At 40.7% G+C, this 23,664-nt stretch overlaps 1 protein-coding gene across 1 annotated transcript in view; it reads left to right on the top strand.

The window, feature by feature from the left end:
• RPP40 (ribonuclease P/MRP subunit p40) overlaps positions 1-23,664 on the top strand; it is a 57,735-nt gene that overhangs the window by 24,152 nt on the left and 9,919 nt on the right. Inside the window, exons 2-5 of the mRNA XM_082259658.1 lie at positions 2,930-3,074; positions 4,357-4,425; positions 17,147-17,242; positions 17,330-17,455. Coding sequence (XP_082115784.1) covers positions 2,930-3,074; positions 4,357-4,425; positions 17,147-17,242; positions 17,330-17,455 — 436 coding nt within the window. The remainder of the gene's footprint in view (positions 1-2,929; positions 3,075-4,356; positions 4,426-17,146; positions 17,243-17,329; positions 17,456-23,664) is intronic.

The following is a 23,664-nucleotide window of genomic DNA, read 5'->3' as shown; positions in this document are numbered from 1 at the left end:
TCCTTATAAGGTGCAATATTATAATAGAAAAATAAGTGAATAAAAACATCCATGTCAGCCATAGATATGAAATAGGGAGCATAGAAAGACCCCCTATATGTGCTATATGGACGTTTTTAATCACTTATTTTTCTATTAGAATATTGCACTTTATAAGGAATATTAACTCTTTTATCTGGAGAAGCTTATATTTTTTGGCGGGCTACATTGCATGTACAGTCACAGGACACTGTAGCTCTAATCTCGGCACTCACGTTCTGCTGCTTCTGTCCTCTTTCCTGCCTCACCTCGAGCTGCTGACTCACTGACTCCTTCACTGACATCAGCAAGAGGGCGGAGAGGAAAGGCAGAGAGGAAAGGAGGGGGGAGGAGGGAGGAGGGGGAAGTCACGAAAGTACAAATGTAGGTGACCCTTTTTGTGTGGCTAGATGAATATATTTGGAGGTCAACTTTTAAAAGCATTTGGTTTCCTTACCCCAACAAACGGGGAACATTTCAATGTAGAGGCAGTGGTCCCGAACAGTGGGCATAGGTCTGCATTAATTGGGCAGAGAAATGTGCAAGTTGCAGACTGAAACATTCCGTGAAAAAGACCTGTATTGTAAATGGTAACATAAGTTATGGGCACTTGATCATCAATCTGCTTATTTAGGATTGTCCCTTAGGAGTGGGTTAGAGTCCTAGGTAAATCGTGAAAAATAGCTGCGCTATGCACTGAAATATAGCTATCACTGGTTAAGTAACATCAATCAAATGAATGAATAAAGAAAGCAGCTACACATCAAATGACCCTGATAAAATCATAAAACATAAAAGCAAGTAAAATTGTAGCGCTAAAATTTGGTAATAAAAAGTCCATAAATTCAGAAAGTCTTTAGAATCAATCCAAGTGCTGGATAACCACGTGCAATAGGAACTTATAATAAGTGATCATTCCTTTTTCCAAAGGCCACGTGACAAAACCACCACCAAGATAGGTATAAAATACCCTTACCAGAAGTAACCAAATAATGAGCCGTAAGGAAATACAAGGACCTCCAGGGATATAAGATCAATCACGATGGATATCCTGGGCACATTAAATCACAAACGCCAGAGTCCTCTTGTTGTCATGCTCCAAAACATATAAAAGAAGCCTCTCATAGTGCAGTACGTTCAAAGAATTTATTGGGTAATAACAGAATATATTGCACTTACATTCTGGCAGAGTAATAGCAGCATATAGAAGCGTGCATGTCGAATGTTTCCAACCATAAAGATGGCCGTCGTCGACTCCCTGAGGAAGTCACGTGATGTGACGTAACTCGTAGGAGGAGCCGCCAAACACCGGAAGTGACGTTAGAGATCGGAGCGAAGTTCTCCCGACGCTGATTTAACAGTTTTATGCGCTGTAGCTACCTGCTAATTGTAAGTGCAATTGATCATTTTATGAATAAACCGATTTTAAATACTGCACCATGATGGCCTTTTATGTTTACCGAGCCTGAGGTCGAGATAGGAGGTGAAGACCCCACAAAGTATAAGCACCTTATAACGGACAGAACAGGATTACCCGGAAGCAGGAATAGGATATTGGAAAGAGTGAAAGCCCCTAATTATCACCCCGAAGGCTTACCTATATACATAGGCGTATTTTACACCTTATCAAGGTGAGAGTTTAGAGCACCTAGATGTGACACCTGGTGGAGGCAGCAAGTCACAGCACTTTTATCTGCACAGAAGCACGTTTTGGTTTTTAAAGTTGAAGAGATTGAGTTGAATTACACCATATTGTGGATGATATTTAATGGACACTAATGAACACTGCACCTTATTCATTTAATTTATATTGATTTAAGAGTGAAAGCACAAAGCACTTTATATTTTTTGGAGCAACTATTTGCACATTTTTCAATTGGAATACGTATTTATTGGTTGTCTTTAATATTTTTTGAAGATTGAAAGCACTCAGCACTTTTAAATATGTTTAACACGGTATAGAGGGAATACAGATTGTTTTTACATTTATTTATTTACGTCATCACGCTTATATTTGAAGTGGAAATATACCCCAGCCAAAAGAATATGTCATTTTAAAAAAATAGCACTCTATTGAGTTTAATAATTTAAATATCTATCACATCATCTAATATTTTAACATTTCACTTCTGAAGCGCGCCACAAACCCACATTGTTTTAATCCTGTTTCAACTGGTTCCTGGTACCAGTATCGTGGTGCAGCAATAAGAAGGAAACATACACTACCTCAGATAGCGCAGGAACCACCCATACACATATGATTAAAAAAATAGTTCTGAGTTCAATGCTGTTTATTTAAAATTTTAAGCTTTTTTCCTAAAATTTCCCTCCTAAATGTGAGGTGCATGTTATAAGCCAGTGCGTGTTATACGCCAATAAATACGGTACTTTATTCAGAAACATTATAACTGACAAGTGTACATACTATATGTTTATGATAGAACTATAGGCAAAACTTTTATTTTTTTTATTTTGGATAGCGTAAGAGAGTGTTATAACCCCCCCCCCTTTTTTTTTTTATGGCCACGTGTGTCCCATTGGAAAGATTTACCTTTTACTTCCTGTCCCATAGCCAAAACAGAAAGTGAGAGAATATCCATGCAAATTAGGGAATTGACATGGGGCCATCCAGGCACAAGAACTAGTGTCCCCATTGGAAGATTTCTCCTCTATTACTGTTCTGGGAAAAAACTAAATTTGGGATTTCCTTTTACTTTCACTTTTAATGGTAATGATAAACAGGTCAAATAGAGAGGGTGAATCTCACTAACGGGGGAAAAACCTGACCGGTATTCTAATCGATCTCCACACTAACCATAACAAAAAAAAAAGTTGCCTTTAGTTGTACTTTTAAAGTCTTATTTTGTGCTGCATTGAATATTGAACTTACCGCTACATTTCAACCCAACAGGTGTCTATTTTGTTACCAGAATGTGGACATTTACCAGGAAAATTAAAGAATACAATTGATGGTTTGGGGAATTATTATCTTGTAAAAGACTTGCCTCTACATGAGTTTATAACGCAAGAATTCAGAGAGACATTTTTTAAAAAAGGTAAATCATGTAAGGAAAAAATATTCACGTCTATGCTTGAAGTTGATTTGTGGCTTTTGGATTACTGTTCTCTGCATGTTACTTTCTGTGTTATTAACTGGTTTTGGGCATTACTACACAGCCAAAAAAACTTAATTTATGGGTTCATAGGTGGTGCATCCAGAACTGCTTATCTGTCTCTGTGTGCAAGTAAATGCTCAGATGTGCATTTACATCCTCACAACCATGGCATCTGTCAGTCTGTCCTTTTGTACAATCTGTTGGCCATGGTTGTTCACAAACACCTGTGACTCCTGGGCGTTTGTCTCTTGGACTCTAGAGGAGAGAGACGAAACATGCGAGAGTTTCAGAATTCTATCCATTTGTTTGTCTTTGAGAATAGAACATTAATTTGTTTCCCACCGGGCAAGGTAAGATGAGTAAGGAGGACCTTGCAGAGAGAGGAAGACCTTGTAAAATTGGGAGACACAATGCAGTGGTGGGTCTCGAGGATGGAGTATGGCCTCAATGGGAGTCAAATCCTGAAGAGATCGTAGTGGGTGTGGGGTGAGTCTGTATAAATCGTGAAAGTTGGGCATATTGCCATTGATCCATGAAAGATGAAGTTGGTGATTCACACAGAGAACAAACACACACTGTTTAATTTAAATTGTCCCTTCTATTTCTGTATGGGGATGATGGCGTTGTAATTCTTTTAATAATAAAAATAAAAATCTAAGTACCTTTTTCCAAATTGATATACAGCTGTCACATGACCCAGCTCTTTCCCAGCTTCTCTACAGGGAAAGATATGCAGAAGGAGTTTTTAGTCCTCTGCTACTGGTCACAAATATGTTCAAAATAAAAAAAACTGTTTTTGAAATCCAGATTAAAAATAAATAATGAATATCAATAAACTTTTTAAGTTGTCATACAAATAAATATTTGAAATTCACAAGATTTTGGGAGACAGGTTTTTTTTTTTTTTTTATTTATTTATTTATTTATTTTTTTAATTTTTTTTCCCCCCCAACAATTGAATGTTATGTCTTACTAAAGCATGTGTAAGATGAGACAAATGTTGTCACGCGCCTCTTTTCACGAACGCACAGTACAGCAATAAACTCGCGATGAGGCGCAAATGTTATCGGTGGGCCCAGTCTTTGCATCAATCTTGCCATACACTCTGGACCCCAATAAACCAGAGAACACTAAACTTTTATGATACTTTGTAAATCCAGCTTAGGAATTCCTGCTATTCGCATTGGTGGCTGATCTACCCTTTCATTATCTTCATTTTCAGGTTTGTTTTATGCACTTTCATACAACACAAGAATTGATCAGGATAATGTTGCAGCCCTGCTACCAACAGGTATTGTACATTTTTGGGTTTATAAATGTACAGTATGAAACTGTAACAGTTAAAAGTAAATATTATTAAATTTGAAGTAAATCTGAAGGATTTTTTTAAATGTATTTATTATTGGGAAAACTCAGTTTAAGGCTTGGTTCACATTGGTGCAATGGAAGACATTGAATGTGATTAGCAATGCGACGTCTGTGCGATGCAAATTCAACCATACAGATTGGTTGGCTGAATTTGCATCACATTTGGACCAAAGTTGTGCAGGACCCTTTTTTTTTTTTTTTGGTCCGCCCCAGAATCACACCCATGCGATCTGATTCCTGTCTGATTTGACAGTTTGCACTGTGATATGCGAATCTGGGGGTGTCCTTAACTTTGTATTGACACTCCCAGCGGATTGCATATGGCAGTGTGAACTGCCTGCGAGTTGGGTGTGATGCGGGCTTTAGAAATACATGTTCAGGGTTTGCTCCCCCAACTTTTTGCTTGTGTATTATGTATTCGGTCTGACCGGACCCCACACACACCTGTACTCTATCAGAGTCCACTATCAAGTATATATAGGAGGAGTCTCTTGTAGTGCAGTAGCACATCTCTCCCAGCAAGGAGTGTTGTCTCCAAGGGTTAGAGAGGCTGGATTCATCCTTTTTTTATGAATAGTGTAGGACCCGCTGATAATGGGGTACTTTGACGTAGGGGTGGGCTTGAGCACGATATGGCCATATGGTGGGACCAAATCCCCATTTTTATTTATGGATTGCCTTCATATTTGATAGTCAATTATTTTGCATGTGTGCGCTATTCTTTTTTAATATACATGTCACTTGGTTCATAGCTGCACCAGCTTTAGAAATACATGTTCAGGGTTTGCTCCCCTGACTTTTTGCTTGTTTATTATATATCCACTTCCGGACCAGCGACATACCCCTACATCTCTGGAGTTTGGGTTGTTATACCATGATGATGCCTGCAGGCATCACCCCGATACAAAAGAACCTACCGCCTTCGCTAAATAAAAAACTGTAAGAGCAATCTGAACTGCTAACTAGCTGCTGGACTGCTTTTAAAAGTAGTGACCAGGAGACCCGAGCGACCAGCCAGTGCGTCCACCACCTGGTCAGGAAGCCGAAATAAGCCAAAAATGGCTTTGCTCGACTCTCCGCTATGATAACCTGGCAGAAACAACTTGATATTACTTTCGGTTTACCAAATTTTGGTGTTTTGGATACTTTTAAGGGCAGAGGAGGGATTTGGAGTCTTATAAACCCCAGATTTCTCCATAAAGAGTATCTGTCGCATGCTTTTGCTGTCACGAGGATGTTTACATTCCTTGTGACAGCAGTAAAAGTGACGAAAAAAAAATTAGAGCAACAGTGTAAAGACTAAATAGAAAAAAGCGCCCCCTTTCCCCCTTGCTCGCTCGCAAAGGTGACCGCACACGTTGGTCCCGCACACACACAAACAGCGATCCTCCCACACATGTGAGGTATCACTACAAAAGATTATGGGCAGTATTTCTAGCACTCGACCTCTTCAGTAAATCTAGACTGATAACCTGTGAAAGATTTCAAAGCGTCGCCAATGGATAGTAAAATTGACATTGTTTGTCACAGTTGCACGGACGTGCACACTTTTAAAGGGTGACATATTTGGTATCCATTTACTTGACGGAACATCATCTTTTATATTTTACCAATTAAAATTAAAAAAAGTTTATTTTTACCAATTAAATTGCATTTGAAATACGGCTGCACAAATACCGTGAGACATTAAAAAATTGCAAAACCCACTAATTTATTCTCTCAGGTCTCTGCTTTAAAAAAATATATTGTTTAGGGGGTTCTAAGTAATTTAATTTTCTAGCAAAAAAATCTGATTGTTACATGTAAACAAAAATTGCCAGAAAAGGACCAGTTTGCAAGTGGATATACAGCTATATCTATGGTTCTGTTTCCACCTGGTTCATATTTGTTTTTTTAACCAATATTGATTTAGACCAAGTTAGAGTGCTAAATTCTGGGCGTCTTTGGACACCCAGATTTTTTCCTGTGTTTATCATTGTTAGAGCTCATGCACACTGCAGCTCAAAGAAGCTGCCTGATTTTTTTTCTGCCTGGAAACTCCCCTCCATGTTAGCCAATGTGTTCATGCACACAATGGCTTTTTCACGAGTTTACAGGCATATGCGCTTACAAGAAAAAAAAAAAAAAAACCCATCAAACTCGTGTTTTAAGAGGAGCTTTCGAACAGAAAAGACACCCAAGCGCCCACAAATGCGTAAAAAGCACAAACGGGCATTAAAAAGTTCAGAGACGCTCGAAAACACACAAAAAAATTTGAAAAAATTAGCTGAGGGGAGGGTTTATGTGAAAAAAAGATTATGCTCCAAAAAAAGCTCAAAGAAGCTCAATAAAGACATGCCAACAAGTCCAAAAAGGTACAAGCTACTTCAAGCTTAAACAAAAGCTCAAATGCCTGTAAAAGCAGCTTTGTTTTTTGAGCTGCAGTGTGCATGAGCCTTGAGAAGGGGAAGATTAGGCGTAAACTAAGAGGATATTTTTTTAATTCACCATGGTTTGCAATGTTTTTTCACTAGGTTTAGCAGTTTACTGATTTCATTTGTTAGCTAAAATGTCTTTTTAAGGGCTTGTTTAAACAAGTACCCGGGCGTTGGTAAAAATGGATGGTTGAGCCAAAAATGATGCTCTTGTTCAGTCGGCAGTACCAACACCGAATGCAATCCATTTAAAGTAGAACTATAGGCAAAACTTTTTTATTTCTTTTATTTTGGATAGCACAAGGGAAGGTTCTAACCGTTGTCAGAAATTTATTTTTTCCCCCATTTGTGTCCCATTGCAGAGATTTTCCTTCACTTCCTGTTCCATAGCCAAACAGGAAGTGAGTGGAAATCCCTGCAAATTAAAGGGAATTCCTTGGGGACCCCCAGGTTCCCAGCAGGGCTGTGGAGTCTAAATTGAGGAGTCGTAGGAAATTTTGGGTACCTGGAGTCGGCAAACAATGCACCGACTCTGATTCCTACTAAATTTAGATTGGAATTTAAAAAAAAAAAAGCAAGTTTAAATGTCCCAATTCACAAAAAGTTATAATTAATGACTTAGTATAAGGAAACTTATAATTGAGAAGGCCAAATGTTAAAAGGAAGAACTACAGAAAGTTCTGAAAGGACTTTTGTCTTCCTTAAAATGGACGCATGCACACGTCACAGAGTCAATTATTTTGCTATTAATGTTAGATTTGTGGATGAAAATAACAAAACAATAACACGGACCCTCAGATTAAAGGACACTCAGGCACATCACACCAGTGATTACCTTCAGAAGCTAGTGGAGGGTGTTCTAGAAGATTTTGAAATTACAAAGGAACAGATTTTATGTGTTGTGACAGATAACGCTTCTAACATGTTGAGCACAATTGAGAAGATGAACGCAGATGAAGAAGGTAACAAACCGATATTGGAGTTAGAGGAAGTTTTTAACAACCCCCTATTTCCCCCTGGACTAAATATCAAAGCCTTCCATTGGTGGCTTAACAAGGGCCTATTTCGCATTGGACACTTCTTTAACTCCATGGGGCCCCTTTCTTTCCCACACTATGTCAATTTCCTCAAAATGCCTCTCACTGAGAGATATCGCCACTCCCAGATATCACATTTCCTCCACTCCATATAGGACGATAAACCTGACCCTCCACAAATCACTCTTTATGAACGCTGGTGCTCAGAAGCCAGGGACCAAAGGGGAGGGATTTCCCTCATCTATTCAATACTATCCAACAGCGATGTCAAACCTGCATATGCGCAAGCCTGGGAGAGGGACCTGGAAATGAAGTAGGACCTGGACGACTGGGGTTTTCGCCTTCAACGCTCCTTTACAGGTATACTGAATGTTTCTCTCATCGAAGCTAATGTTAAATTGCTCACCAGGGCTGTGGTTCATCTGGTGACCACTTGCACACTTGGTGGGCCTGCCCCAAGATTAGGCTATCCTGGAGTGTAGTGGAGGGGTCTAGGGTCTGCTCTCTAAACCTGCTCAAACTCCTCCATTTTATGCTCTTGGGAGCCAAACTCACCATAGTCAGAGCATGGAAAACACCCAGGGTGTCCATCAGGGAAACCATACTTAAGATCTCCTAGATCATGTCACAGGAAAAAATCTCTGGTATTATCAATAATAATGTGGTTAAATTTGAGACCATCTGGGAACCCTGGGCTAAATATGTACAGGTTTCCATTTGATCTGACTGCCAGACCCTCTTTCTTTTTCCTCTTTTCTCTCCTTATTTCAGCTAACCTCTTGAGCCTCCTATGCTCTTATTCCCTTCTACCCCCTTCCAGTCTATCCTACCTTACTCCCCCCCCCCACCCTTCTTTGTCGCCCTACCACTCTTGGGGGCTTTCTCTGGAAGGGGAATGTGCTGGACCCATATGTCTCGCCACCCATTGGGGGCATGGTGTCCCCTCATACTTCCCCTCCTGGAGATACCCTCCGCCTTACCTCGTTGTATATTGCCTGTGGTTTATTCTTGGGCTTTGCAGCCCTCTATATGGGGACTTGACCCTCTGCATCCTGTTTCAGCTCGCATGTTGGGGGTGGATCTTTGGACTACCCTCTTTGACCTCAACACAGTCGGTTAATGGATATGCCCCCCCTCGAATGTTAGTACTCCTCAATTTTATATGTATGGTATTCAGGACCATGTCTAGCATGATCGTTTTACCATGTTTGTTGTATTTTGTATTTGACTTTTTCTCAATAAAAATCAATGAAAGAAAAGAGTTAGAGGAAGACAGCTCTGCAAGTATTGGAGAAAATTTAGAAACTGAAGAGAATGCTGACATTTTTTTAGACAACTTTGTTGAAGAAGCATTGAAGCTTGCTACTATTCATCATATGCGATGTGCTGTTCATCAGTGTTAATTTTGGCAGCAAATTTCAATTTAGTTTTAGTCTTAGTCTTAGGACTAAAATGGCATTTTAGTCATCTGAATTGTTTTAGTTTTAGTCGTATTTTAGTCTACTAAAATTGTGTTAATTTAGTCGACGAAAACGTTTTAGTCGGTTTTAGTCGACAAAATTAACACTGCTGTTCATACACTGAAACTTGCCATAAGAGATGGATTAAAAGATCGCCATGCAGCTACACTAATTGGCAAATTACGGCAAGTAACTGTTGCAGCCAGGGCCCCGAAAACGGATGCAATTTTGAAAAGATGTGCAGGAAGTGAGTCATTTTGGATCAAACAACTCGCTGGGGAAGCACTTATTTAATGGTAAAGCGTTTGCTTGAACTTAGACTTCATAGAAGAAATGGACAATGAAAATCTTGCATTAACTGAAAGCCAGTGGACACAAACAAAAGAGCTGGAGAACCTTCTTTCTCACCCCTTCACTGTCACCAAGAGGTTGCAATGTGATGATCTAACCCCGGGTAAATTCCTCTTGGAATGGAAGAGCCTGTTATATCGCCTGAACAAAAATGGAGGGTTAATAGCTGAGGGCATTGCATCTTCAATGATGAAAAGAGAGAGTCTTTTGCTGGAAAATGAAATCTTGTTAGTTGAAGAAGCCATCCTTGTTTATCCAGAGATCGTTAGTGATGTGGCCAGAATAGTTACTGCAATGCCACCCACCCAAGTCAGTGTCGAAAAATTAATACAGAGGAGTCGGAAGTACAAAAAACTGAGGAGTCGGAACATTTATCTACTGACTCCACAGCCCTGGTTCCCAGAACTAGTGTCCCTGTTGGAAGATTTCCCATCTATTACTTTTCTGGGGACAACCCAAAATGTGGGATATTCATTTACTTTCACTTTCAATGATAATGGTAAACAGGAGAAATAGAGAGGGTGAACCTTTTTAACCACTTCCCGCCCGCCCTATTACAGATTGACGGCGGGAATGTGGTTGAGTTATCCTGACCGGACGTCATATGACGGCGGCAGGATAACTCCGCTCTGGGCGCCCCCCGGGGGCGCGCAGAGCGGCGATCGGTGATGCGAGGTGTCAGTCTGACACCCTGCATCTCCGATCTCGGTAAAGAGCCTCTGACGGAGGCTCTTTACCATGTGATCAGCCGTGTCCAATCACGGCTGGTCACATAGTAAATAGGAACAGCCGTTGATCGGCTTTCCTTAGTTCGTGCCTGACAGGCACGAGTAAAGGAGCGCCGATCGGCGGCTCCCCTGACAGGGGGGGGGGTCGGCACTGGTAATCAGATCATTGATTACCAGTGCAGACCCTCGGGGGGGGATGCCACTAGATCCACCAGGGATGCCCACTATGACCCCAGGGATGCCCACTATGACCCCAGGGATGCCCACTATGGCCACCAGGGATGGCAATCAGGGCTCAGGGAGCCCCCCATTGCCCTCCCCATCAGTGATGCCCACCAGTGTCCTCCCTATCAGTGCTGCCCACAAGTGCCCATCACTGCCATCCTTTAGTGTCGCCCACCAGTGCCCATTATTGCCCACCAGTGCCGCCTATCAGTGCCCATTAGTGCCCATCAGTGCCGCCTGTCAGTGCCGATCAGTGCCGCCCATCAGTGCCCATCAGTGCCCACCAGTGCCGCCTATCAGTGCCCATTAGTGCCCGTCAGTGCCACCTATCAATGCCCGTCAGTGCCACCTATCAGTGTCCATCAATGCCGCCTATCAGTGCCCAGCAGTGCCGCCTATCAGTGCCCACCAATGCTGCATATCTGTGCTACCTATCAGTGCCACATATCAGTGCCTATCAGTGCCGCCTATCAGTGCCACCTATCAGTGCCACCCCATCAGTGCCACCCCATCAGTGCCACCCCATCAGTGCCTCCTCATCAGTGCCTGTCAGTGCAGTCTCATCAGTGCTCATCAGTGCAGGAAAAAAATTATTTATTTACAAAATTGTAGAACATAAACAAAATTTTTTTTTTTTTTTTTTAAACTTTTCGGACTTTTTTTATTTGTTTAGCAAAAAGTAAAAATCGCAGAGGTGATCAAATACCACCAAAAGAAAGCTCTATTTGTGGGGGGAAAATGACATAAATTTGGTGAAGGTACAGTGTTGCATGACCGCGCAATTGTCATTCAAAATGCAACAGCGCTAAAAGGGGAAAATTGGCCTGGGTGGGAAGGGAGGGAAGTGCCCAGTATTAAAGTGGTTAACATGGGCACAGGCAGCAATAAAAACATGACAGGTGTTCTTATCCCTCTCCACTCTATCCAAAACTAAAACGTTTTGCCTTTAGTTATACTTTAAGTAAATGGGCAAACAAAAATGCAAGCCAAACGCTAGGCTCATGGCTGTTGCGCTGTGTCCCTTTTTGGTTGTCCGAAGAAAAATATTGAAAACAGGTATTCAGGAGGCAGCAGTATCGCCTCTTTAACCACTTAACGTCTAGCGACGTAGAACTACGTCGGCTGACTTTGCGTGGTTGTACCGGGGCGATGCCTCTAGCTAACTTATTTATAAATTTTAGTAGTAGTGCGGGTTTTAATCCATTACACATCCTGGTACCGTTTTTTAGAGCCGACGGTTGGCTTTCCGGCGGTAATGACCGATGCGGCTCGGGAGCCACTCGATCGTTACCCCGGCGAGCAGAAGGGGACGTCCCCCTCCCGCCGCCTTCCACGGCTTTGCCTGGGTCTCCTGTCCCACCGGGAGACCCAAGAACCCAGGGCACGTGCGCCGGCTGGATGGAGTCCCGATCAAAGCCAGAAGCGGCTTTGATCGGGTCTCCGATGACGTAACCCGGAGGCGGCGTCCATAACGTCACGTCCGGGTCACTCTGCTGCTAAAGGCGGCAGATTCAAAAAGTGACAGTATTCAAAAATGCTGTTTTCGGCGTTTTGAATACATGGAGTGTAGTGGAGGGGTCTAGGGTCTGCTCTCTAAACCTGCTCAAACTCCTCCATTTTATGCTCTTGGGAGCCAAACTCGCCATAGTCAGAGCATGGAAAACACCCAGGGTGTCCATCAGGGAAACCATACTTAAGATCTCCTAGATCATGTCACAGGAAAAAATCGCTGGTATTATCAATAATAATGTGGTTAAATTTGAGACCATCTGGGAACCCTGGGCTAAATATGTACAGGTTTCCATTTGATCTGACTGCCAGACCCTCTTTCTTTTTCCTCTTTTCTCTCCTTATTTCAGCTAACCTCTTGAGCCTCCTATGCTCTTATTCCCTTCTACCCCCTTCCAGTCTATCCTACCTTACTCCCCCCCCCACCCTTCTTTGCCACCCTACCACTCTTGGGGGCTTTCTCTGGAAGGGGAATGTGCTGGACCCATATGTCTCGCCACCCATTGGGGGCATGGTGTCCCCTCATACTTCCCCTCCTGGAGATACCCTCCGCCTTACCTCGTTGTATATTGCCTGTGGTTTATTCTTGGGCTTTGCAGCCCTCTATATGGGGACTTGACCCTCTGCATCCTGTTTCAGCTCGCGTGTTGGGGGTGGATCTTTGGACTACCCTCTTTGACCTCAACACAGTCGGTTAATGGATATGCCCCCCCTCGAATGTTAGTACTCCTCAATTTTATATGTATGGTATTCAGGACCATGTCTAGCATGATCGTTTTACCATGTTTGTTGTATTTTGTATTTGACTTTTTCTCAATAAAAATCAATGAAAGAAAAGAGTTAGAGGAAGACAGCTCTGCAAGTATTGGAGAAAATTTAGAAACTGAAGAGAATGCTGACATTTTTTTAGACAACTTTGTTGAAGAAGCATTGAAGCTTGCTACTATTCATCATATGCGATGTGCTGTTCATACACTGAAACTTGCCATAAGAGATGGATTAAAAGATCGCCATGCAGCTACACTAATTGGCAAATTACGGCAAGTAACTGTTGCAGCCAGGGCCCCGAAAACGGATGCAATTTTGAAAAGATGTGCAGGAAAAGGAGTCATTTTGGATCAAACAACTCGCTGGGGAAGCACTTATTTAATGGTGAAGCGTTTGCTTGAACTTAGACTTCATAGAAGAAATGGACAATGAAAATCTTGCATTAACTGAAAGCCAGTGGACACAAACAAAAGAGCTTGAGAACCTTCTTTCTCACCCCTTCACTGTCACCAAGAGGTTGCAATGTGATGATCTAACCCCGGGTAAATTCCTCTTGGAATGGAAGAGCCTGTTATATGGCCTGAACAAAAATGGAGGGTTAATAGCTGAGGGCATTGCATCTTCAATGATGAAAAGAGAGAGTCTTTTGCTGGAAAATGAAATCTTGTTAGTTGAAGAAGCCATCCTTGTTTATCCAGAGATCGTTAGTGATGTGGCCAGAATAGTTACTGCAATGCCACCCACCCAAGTCAGTGTCGAAAAATTAATACAGAGGAGTCGGAAGTACAAAAAACTGAGGAGTCGGAACATTTATCTACTGACTCCACAGCCCTGGTTCCCAGAACTAGTGTCCCTGTTGGAAGATTTCCTATCTATTACTTTTCTGGGGACAACCCAAAATGTGGGATATTCATTTACTTTCACTTTCAATGATAATGGTAAACAGGAGAAATAGAGAGGGTGAACCTTTTTAACATGGGCACAGGCAGCAATAAAAACATGACAGGTGTTCTTATCCCTCTCCACTCTATCCAAAACTAAAACGTTTTGCCTTTAGTTATACTTTTAAGTAAATGGGCAAACAAAAATGCAAGCCAAACGCTAGGCTCATGGCTGTTGCGCTGTGTCCCTTTTTGGTTGTCCGAAGAAAAAGATTGAAAACAGGTATTCAGGAGGCAGCAGTATCGCCTCTTTAACCACTTAACGTCTAGCGACTTTGACCTACGTCGGCTGACTTTGCGTGATTGTACCGGGGTGATGCCTCTAGCTAACTTATTTATAAATTTTAGTAGTAGTGCGGGTTTTAATTCATTACACATCCTGGTACCGTTTTTTAGAGCCGGCGGTTGGCTTTCCGGCGGTAATGACCGATGCGGCTTGGGAGCCGCTCGATCGTTACCCCGGCGAGCAGAAGGGGACGTCCCCCTCCCGCCGCCTTCCACGGCTTTGCCTGGGTCTCCTGTCCCACCGGGAGACCCAAGCACCCAGGGCACGTGCGCCGGCTGGATGGAGTCCCGATCAAAGCCAGAAGCGGCTTCGATCGGGTCTCCGATGACGTAACCCGGAGGCGGCGTCCATAACGTCACGTCCGGGTCACTCTGCTGCTAAAGGCGGCAGATTCAAAAAGTGACAGTATTCAAAAATGCTGTTTTCGGCGTTTTGAATACATGGAGTGTAGTGGAGGGGTCTAGGGTCTTTTAGACCCTCGATCCCTCCATAAAGAGTACCTGTCACTGCGTATTGCTGTCACAAGGGATGTTTACATTGATTGTGACAGCAATAAAAGTGATCAGATTTTTTTTTTTTTCAAAAACCTGTGTAAAATTAAAAAAAAATAAAATAGGAAAAAAAAAAATTTAGCCGTCGCCGTTAGCTCGTATATGGAAGTCGCGCCGCAAATGAAGTTGCTGTTCAAACCACACATGTGAGGTATCGCCAGAGTGTGAGCAATAATTAAAAAAAAAAAGGGCTACACTCTAACTCTAAACTGGTAACCGTTAAAAAATTTTAAAGCGTCGCCTATGGAAAATTTTATTGACTGTAGTTTATCGCCATTCCGCGGGTGTGCGCACTTTTAAACCGTTAACATGTTGGGTATCTATTTACTCGGCGTGACATCATCTTTCACAATATACAAAAAAACGGGCTAACTTTACTGTTTCGTTTTTTAAAATGCAGTGAAATGTGATTTTTCGTAATCTTTCCAAACAAATGGCGTTTTAAAGACTGCTGCGCAAATACCGCGTGACAAAAAATATTGCAATGACCGCCATTTTATTCTCCAGAGTCTTTGCTAAAATATATATATATATATAATGTTTGGGGGTTTTAAGTAGTTTTTTAGCAAAAAATACTGACTTAAACTTGTAACAAAAAGTGTCAAAAATAGGCTTAGTGGTAAAGTGGTTAATGACTGGCTGCCACTCCTGTACCACTCTGGGTAGCAAGGGCTACTGCCCATGTAAGTTGGCCCTAAAAGTGAAAGTACAGTGCATTGCGAAAGTATTCGGCCCCCTTGAACTTTTCCACCTTTTGCCTCATTTCAGGCTTCAAACATAAAGATATAAAACTGTATTTTTTTGTGAAGAATCAACAATAAGTGGGACACAATCATGAAGTGGAACAAAATTTGTTGGATATTTCAAACTTTTTTAACAAATAAACTGAAAAATTGGGCGTGCAAAATTATTCAGCCCCCTTAAGTGAATACTTTGTAGCGCCACCTTTTGCTGCGATTACAGCCATAAGTCGCTTGGGGTATGTCTCTATCAGTTTTGCACATCGAGAGACTGAAATTTTTACCCATTCCTCCTTGCAAAACAGCTCGAGCTCAGTGAGGTTGGATGGAGAGTGTTTGTGAACAGCAGTTTTCAGTTCTTTGCACAAATTCTCGATTGGATTCAGGTCTGGACTTTGATTTGGCCATTCTAACACCTGGATATGTTTATTTGTGAACCATTCCATTGTAGATTTTGCTTTATGTTTTGGATCATTGTCTTGTTGGAAGACAAATCTCCGTCCCAGTCTCAGGTCTTTTGCAGACTCCATCAGGTTTTCTTCCAGAATGGTCCTGTATTTGGCTCCATCCATCTTCCCATCAATTTTAACCATCTTCCCTGTCCCTGCTGAAGAAAAGCCGGCCCAAACCATGATGCTGCCACACCATGTTTGACAGTGGGGATGGTGTGTTCAGGGTGATGTTGCTTTTACGCCAAACATAACGTTTTGCATTGTTGCCAAAAAGTTCGGTTTTGGTTTCATCTGACCAGAGCACCTTCTTCCACATGTTTGGTGTGTCTCCCAGGTGGCTTGTGGCAAACTTTAAACTACACTTTTTATGGATATCTTTAAGAAATGTCCTTTCTTCTTGCCACTCTTCCATAAAGGCCAGATTTGTGTAGTATATGACTGATTGTTGTTCTATGGACAGAGTCTCCCACCTCAGCTGTAGATCTCTGCAGTTCATCCAGAGTGATTATGAGCCTCTTGGCTGCATCTCTGATCAGTCTTCTCCTTGTATGAGCTGAAAGTTTAGAGGGACGGCCAGGTCTTCGTAGATTTGCAGTGGTCTGATACTGCTTCCATTTCAATATTATCGCTTGCACAGTGCTCCTTGGGATGTTTAAAGCTTGGGAAATCTTTTTGTATCAAAATCCGGCTTTAAACTTCTCCACAACAGTATCTCGGACCTGCCTGGTGTGTTCTTTGTTCTTCATGATGCTCTCTGCGCTTTAAACGGACCTCTGAGACTATCACAGTGCAGGTGCATTTATACGGAGACTTGATTACACACAGGTGGATTTTATTTATCATCATTAGTCATTTAGGTCAACATTGGATCATTCAGAGATCCTCACTGAACTTCTGGAGAGAGTTTGCTGCACTGAAAGTAAAGGGGCTGAATAATTTTGCACGCCCAATTTTTCAGTTTTTTATTTAACAAAGTTTGAAATGTCCAATAAATTTCGTTCCACTTCATGATTATGTCCCACTTGTTGATTCTTCACAAAAAATTACAGTTTTATATCTTTGTTTGAAGCCTGAAATGTGGCAAAAGGTCGCAAAGTTCAAGGGGGCCGAATACTTTTGCAATGCAGTGTACATACTGTTTGTGTTTTTACATTTTCAGTAGTGTTTCTGTTTTCTTTTCAGGAAAGCTTATTATATCAGTAGATAAAGACACATATGAAGAACTAGGTTTGCAGGGCAAGCCATCTTTGTATTCTGGAAAAAAACCTATGAGATATAGTAAGTTTTTTATTGTCTTTCTTTTTGTGCTCTCACGTATCTTTTATAGTGTCATCATCTTCATCATCTTTATATGTTATTTTGCAGTTATTACTCTAGATTTGACAGATGAGGCACTCTCCCAGGATGGCAAAAAACTCCAGCGTGTGAGATGGGCCTTTACTGAGAAGAAGCCTCTGAAATTTGATTTCCTCCTAGCATGGGATAATGCAGGTGAATAATTTCTGCAACTGGTACACTAACCTTCCTTACTAAAGCTCTGTATGTTCAAAGATAACCTAAACCGACTAGGTGCGTAATTTAACAATGATGTTTGAGTGTCAGTGATGCCTGTAAGTACCTATGTTAAGCCCTGTACACAAAGGTTTTTTTTTTTTTTTTCATTCAATCCATAGGGCTGAATGAGAAAAACCTGATAAGCTTACTCTACTAACTATGCTACTAACTGGATCTCTCCACTGAGCTATTTGTTCTGCCCCCCACCCTGCAGAACACACCAGCCATTAGCTACAAGCACTAATTGGATGCCAGACAGGCTGCTGTACACACTGGCCAAATGTTAAAAGCTTTCTGTTGAACTGGCTGATACCGGTTATTACTCGGCCCTTGTGTACCAGCCTTTATTCTTCAGACCCCTATGGGGCTCCTTGGATCCTGGAGCCTCAGTCCTAATGTTTGCATGTTAAAGCGGGAGCTCTGGGCATAAATAAATCTACTTTGTGTGCCCCAAATGCCTTTCCATCCCCAGTGATTGCCTTGTTAAAATAGTTTCCCACTGAGGCATTGGCATTTAACCTTTGAATGACACAGACCGGAGTAGGCATCATAGTGGGCGCGATTTAACATAAGGTCCTATGTAAAACCTAGGTCTTGAATCCAAAGGAAGGGGGCCACAATTCTGTTTGAAGACTGACTTAAAGGGGGCACAATTGGTTACCTTAGTTACTTTTTAGGTTAGATTATCCTAATAATATACTGTACATTGTTATATAGAATATGTTCTATCATTTTGACAATTTGTACTTGTGCAGTTTGAACTCTATAAAGAACATAATGTATCTGCAAATGACTAAAACTAGATCTGAACTAACTAGATCTCCCCGCTAAGTTATTTTGTTCTGTTACCCCCTGTAATGAGATTGTGCGCTGGGACACGATCTTGTCATGGTATCCTGCTCTGTTGCCACCATTTTGCGTGACTCCAGCAGCTGACGGTTTTCAAAACCAAAAAGGTCATTCCTTCCTCAGCCCCCCACCTTCTCCTAATTAACATGCGAGCTTCAAACAGAGCTGTTATCTCAGCACAGGATACAGACATCCTAGTTGATATGTCTCTTCCTGCTCAGAGCTATGTCGTAATCTGAGCAAAGCCATATGGCTAATGGGTCGTATAACAAAGCATTCAAGAGCTCTGTTATTTGGACGCAGCTACCCACAAAAGTCCTAACTTTACACACAAACAAGATCTGTCTCTAGAAAGTATATATTTGAATCGCAAATAAACTACTGATCAAATTAAGATCATACATGATCACATTCGACCCTAGGGAAGACAAGCTAGCGATCAGATGCCTTACGGGTCCGAGGTTATTCCGAGATAACCCGTGTTTAGTGTCTGTGGATAATAAATTTAATGCCGGACAATAAAATATCAGTTTCAAGAATGTAACCATTACATATTTCGAGATATATGTTCTGTTAGTAATCTGTCTAAGCAGGAGGTGTCTTGGCATTTTGCTCAGCTTCCAGGGCCGCCCATGGCCCCAGTGTTTATTGGTCAAGTACTTCTGGTGACACCCCCCTGGGGGTCAGAGAAAAAAGAGACGCTGAGGGAGCTCTCAGTTCTCAATTTTAACATCAAGCAGAAACATCGCTCAAGGGGGAACCGATCACACATGTTAAGCCTCTGAACTCTGAAACACTAAGGACTTTTGAATGCAAGTATTTTCATTTCTGAATTCTTTATCTATTCTTCTAAATTGCTGAATTGTCTCTTTTTCTTTGTAACCCATTTTTCTGTAAACATTTTTATTTGCACCAATTTTAACCTTTTTTTATAAATAAACCTTTTTTTGAGAACTGTTAATTTTGTCTCTAAGCCCTTAAATTCAAGCTAACCAGAACCTGCCTCTTGGAAGAGCGCTACTGTATAGAATAAACAATCTGAACATTCCTGTCTGAGGTGACAGTGTGTGTTACAGATGATTATTCTAAAGTCATAATTGGTATTTCTAAAATTACGAGCGTCCTCTGGGCTCATTATAACGTAGAGGTGGTGGCAGAGAAAGGGTTAATTGTTTAATTAGCCCAGTGACAATCGCTCTGTCTGCTGGCATCTAGATTGTGGTCCCGCAAGCTGGACAATTTGTGTGCCGGGTGCAGCTGAGAGTGGCATTGTTACGCAAGTGACGGCAGGGTGTGAGATTGCCTGGTCCTTGGTCACGAGTTGGAATGGGAAGGCCAGGGGTCTGATACCCGCCACCGTCACACCCCCCACCCCCCCCAACTGCAAAACACATCAGCTTTTATTGCTATAAGCACTGTGATTGGCTACAGATGATCACATTGTACACCATTGTATACCATGGGAGCGGCACACCAGTGTGCATGTGCCAGGTGACATACAGGTACATTGCCTGGCCTGCAGCTTCCACCCCCCTGCAGTAAAACTACTGTGGCTGGGTGGAAAGTGGTTAAAATCCTTCTAAATAAAAGTATTCAGTATTTTGTATACCAGACCTAATACTATTCTGTATTTTGCTTGTAGTTAAAATATGCATCACAGTATTGGAATATTTAAACTATCCAGATATCAAATATGGGTACAGGCCTTAATAAGTCCTAGAATGTCTTCTGGAGTGTCCAGGGAGCCCAGAATCTAAGTTAATGTCATGCTCAACGTTTTAAATTTCTTAGCATTGTTAATTGACCCTGCTGCATCTTCTGGTTCAGAAAGACTGCCCATCATAGAGGTGGATAGATAAGATGAGTGAACAGTTCAGGTCCCTAAGGTGTTTGCTTTTGATTTTTGGGCTCAGTTGTGGCTATGGAACAGGAAGTGAAGGATAACCTTCCCAATGGGATAGCAATGGCAAAAATAAAACTGCCATGGGTTCTAACCCTCCTCCCTTAATTTTTCCAAAATGAGAAAAAAAAAGTCTTGCCTTTTTAGTTTTACTTGCAAATAAAAAAAGATTCAAAACTTTTCCTTTAAATAAATAAATCTCCCCTACAATATTACTTCTGTCACTAGTTCCCTGTAAATACAGGGAAGGGCCTTTACCTGTTATCGGTTGCAGGGTATTCTTTCCACTGTAATACCGAAATTCACAGCTCATCAAAATCAATATATAAGGTGCTATACTAGAAAACTTTTAACAATCCAAGTACAATATCAAAAAAATGAATAATGTAAATCCATTCATAAATATATACAGTGGGTGTAGAAAAGAATCACCCACCTTTTTAAAATAATCACATTTTGTTGCTTTGTATATTTTCAAGTATAATTTGTGAGAAATTCCCTGAGCTCAGTACTGGTTTGTTTCAACATATAGATATCATATAGGAAGCATATAAAACATTTTGGAGACTTGTCATGGTATTACTATGATGAAGCTTTTATACAAAAATTATTGGTGCAATGTAATCTGTCTTGGGGAAGGAAGGATGTTGGCCAATGGCTGTGTTTATTTTTGCCTCAAAAATCGGTTATTGTGCGTCCAAATAGCAACCAATCAGTACATTCTTCTGATTATAAGAAATGAGTTTGCTTCTCCTTTTATGACAGCCACTGTAAATGGCTTTCATATTGTAGATACTGTCATGAATGTGCATTTTGCGCAGGTCCCCATCCAATCACTAAATGTTTTAAGAAATTATCTTCAGTGCAACAGAATGTTAAAGAGCCATTTCTCAAACTCTATCACCGGTGAAGCTGCGAAGAATGCTACCATGGCTGGAAATGTATCCAGACTAGCAGAAAGCTCCGCTATTAATGGACTTTAGGGGGGTTTATTTATTACTCCATTTAATAAATTAGGTTGCAGAGAAGTGGATAATATAAGAAATGTATATACATTTTTTAAAAAAAGATTTTGAAAGAATTACAAGCAGGAAGAATTTCCAGGCCTTTTCTAGTTCCTCCTTTTGTTATTTTTAGGTTATCACCTTTAGCAATTTAGCTCCTTTAGCAAGATCCAAATGAATTTTGACTTGCACACCAGCTTTTATATCCGCATGGTGGTTCACTTTAAATTTTGGATGAACTTTGTTCAGTTTCTTACTCCTCTTTGGAGGAAGTGATTGATATTCTGCAACACTTGGGACCCTTGGCTTTAATGGCGAAAGCGGATATCAAGTCTGCATTTTGGTTATTGCCGATACACCCTTCCTGCATATTTTTAATATTTTTCATCATTGTTGGAATGGGTGGTCTCTGTTAAATCCTATTCTTTATTTGTTCGTCATTATTTAGACGATTTCTTATTTTTAGTACCTAGAGACTCTCCTGCTTGTTTAAACTTATAAATTTTTTTACATTTTTCACTAATTTGGGATACCTGTGGCACAGGAGAAGACTGTCTTTCCTACAAAATAATTCACAATATTTAGAAATCACAGTAGACACAGTTTCTATGGAATTTCATCTTCCGAATTAAAAAATAATTAAAATTTTAGAGAATTATAAAAAAAAAAAAAAATGACCCTAAAGAAATGCAGAAATTGTTAGGTCTTTTTCTGGGCTCAAAAGCCCATCTTCTCAGGTCAGAATAACTTCAGTAATGTGTGAAGCGCTGTTAGTTTGGGGGAAATCTTTTACAACACTTTAATGGCAGATCCCTATGGCATCAAAAATGTTTTATGTTCCGGTTTTTGTTTTACGGAATTAGCAGGTTCCACTGGTTTTGCTGCCATTTGGAATTGTCATTGGTGTGCAGAAAGGTGGCCTGGTTCTTGGATTTGTACAGGATTAGGTAAAAATATTGTATTGGAATTGTTTCCAATTATAGTTGCAGTTGAATTTTGGGGGATGTTTTTCAGAAATAGGAGGATTTTGGTAAGTACAGACAACAATGGTGTACTCCTATGCTATTAATTGTTTAACATCCAAATCCCCACCAGTCATATCCTTATTAAGATATTCGGTCCCTAAATGTTTTGAGTTTACACATATGGTTATACAGCTTGGAGGTTTAAATATTTCCTCCCATTCTTTCAGGATAGGAGCTGCTACAGAAGCAGCTACAATTGGACTGAAGTCTAAGCAAATCCAATAATTAAGTAGAAGGAAATCCAATGCTTATGCATTTTATATATATATACGGTATATATATTAGACCGAACGGTTTTCTTAGACTTATTTTAGGTAAGCAAGGAATCGTATGGACACTTTGCCATTCGTTTGTATAAGGGGCACATCGAAGAGCAACAGGCAGAATTTATACAGCCAATTTAGACCTGGACCCGCTTCTCTTTCAAGTTTGTTGGTTTGGTAGACGTGGTATTTGGTGATTAGACCAATAGTATGGCCTCTTCCGGATTTGTTAATTTCACATCAGGGTGGAAATTACGTTGGTTGGATCTAATTTTCCAAATAAAACACAATATTTAACTTTTCAAGTCATTGTTACCAAATGCTGTGATTATTTTCTCAGAGGTTGTGCCTCATTTGTGTTGGTTAAACATTGCATTGAAACCCTTTAATTTATGTAATTAGGAAATGTTTTTTTCTTTCTGTCATTTAGATTTAGAAGGCGGAGTTCCAGGCCTGTACAGAGATGAGGTACATCTCTCTGATATCAGTCTGGATATCTTTAATAATGCATAGAAATGGCCCTAGTGTGGGTTGGTAGCCAGGACGGTTGTTAAAAAATGCCCCCCTGACTGTTTGGGACAGTTAATATTAATGCTGTTTTTTGTTTTGATAATTCAACTCACACTGTCATAGATGAGCTGATATGGATTGATATGAAGTTTTAAAATTATTTTTTATGTATTCAGTTTGGTAAACCAATAAAGTCTGAGGCCAAAGATTTTTTTTTAAAAGCATGTTGTGGTTTTGATTTATTTGCATGTCAGAGTCATAGCTTATAGCAATCCCATATTTCAATGGAAAAAGGTATCTGAGGCACTGGAATCTGTAAGCGCTGGCTGGCTATTGTTTGACACTGCAGTGAGATGCAGCATACACTTGAGCACAAAGCTGAAAATCCTCATCAAAAACACTTTTAGCACTGTTGAATTTTTGTAGGATGTTGGAAACATTGTGAAATACTTTATAATCAGTAAAAGTTCATTTAAATGTTCTCAAGATTCCTATGTGATAGTCATTCTGAAATTATATTTTCACTTTGAAGGGGTCTAAAGTAATCACCAAATATTTTTCAGAAAGCAAAACTTTTTAAAAATGTGTTATCCAG

Source organism: Pelophylax lessonae (genome assembly GCF_965119305.1).
Source record: "Pelophylax lessonae genome assembly, chromosome: 5".
Classification (NCBI taxonomy): domain Eukaryota; kingdom Metazoa; phylum Chordata; class Amphibia; order Anura; family Ranidae; genus Pelophylax; species Pelophylax lessonae.
The sequence above is the reverse complement of the archived record's forward strand: the minus strand, read 5'-3'. Positions and strand labels throughout refer to the sequence as shown.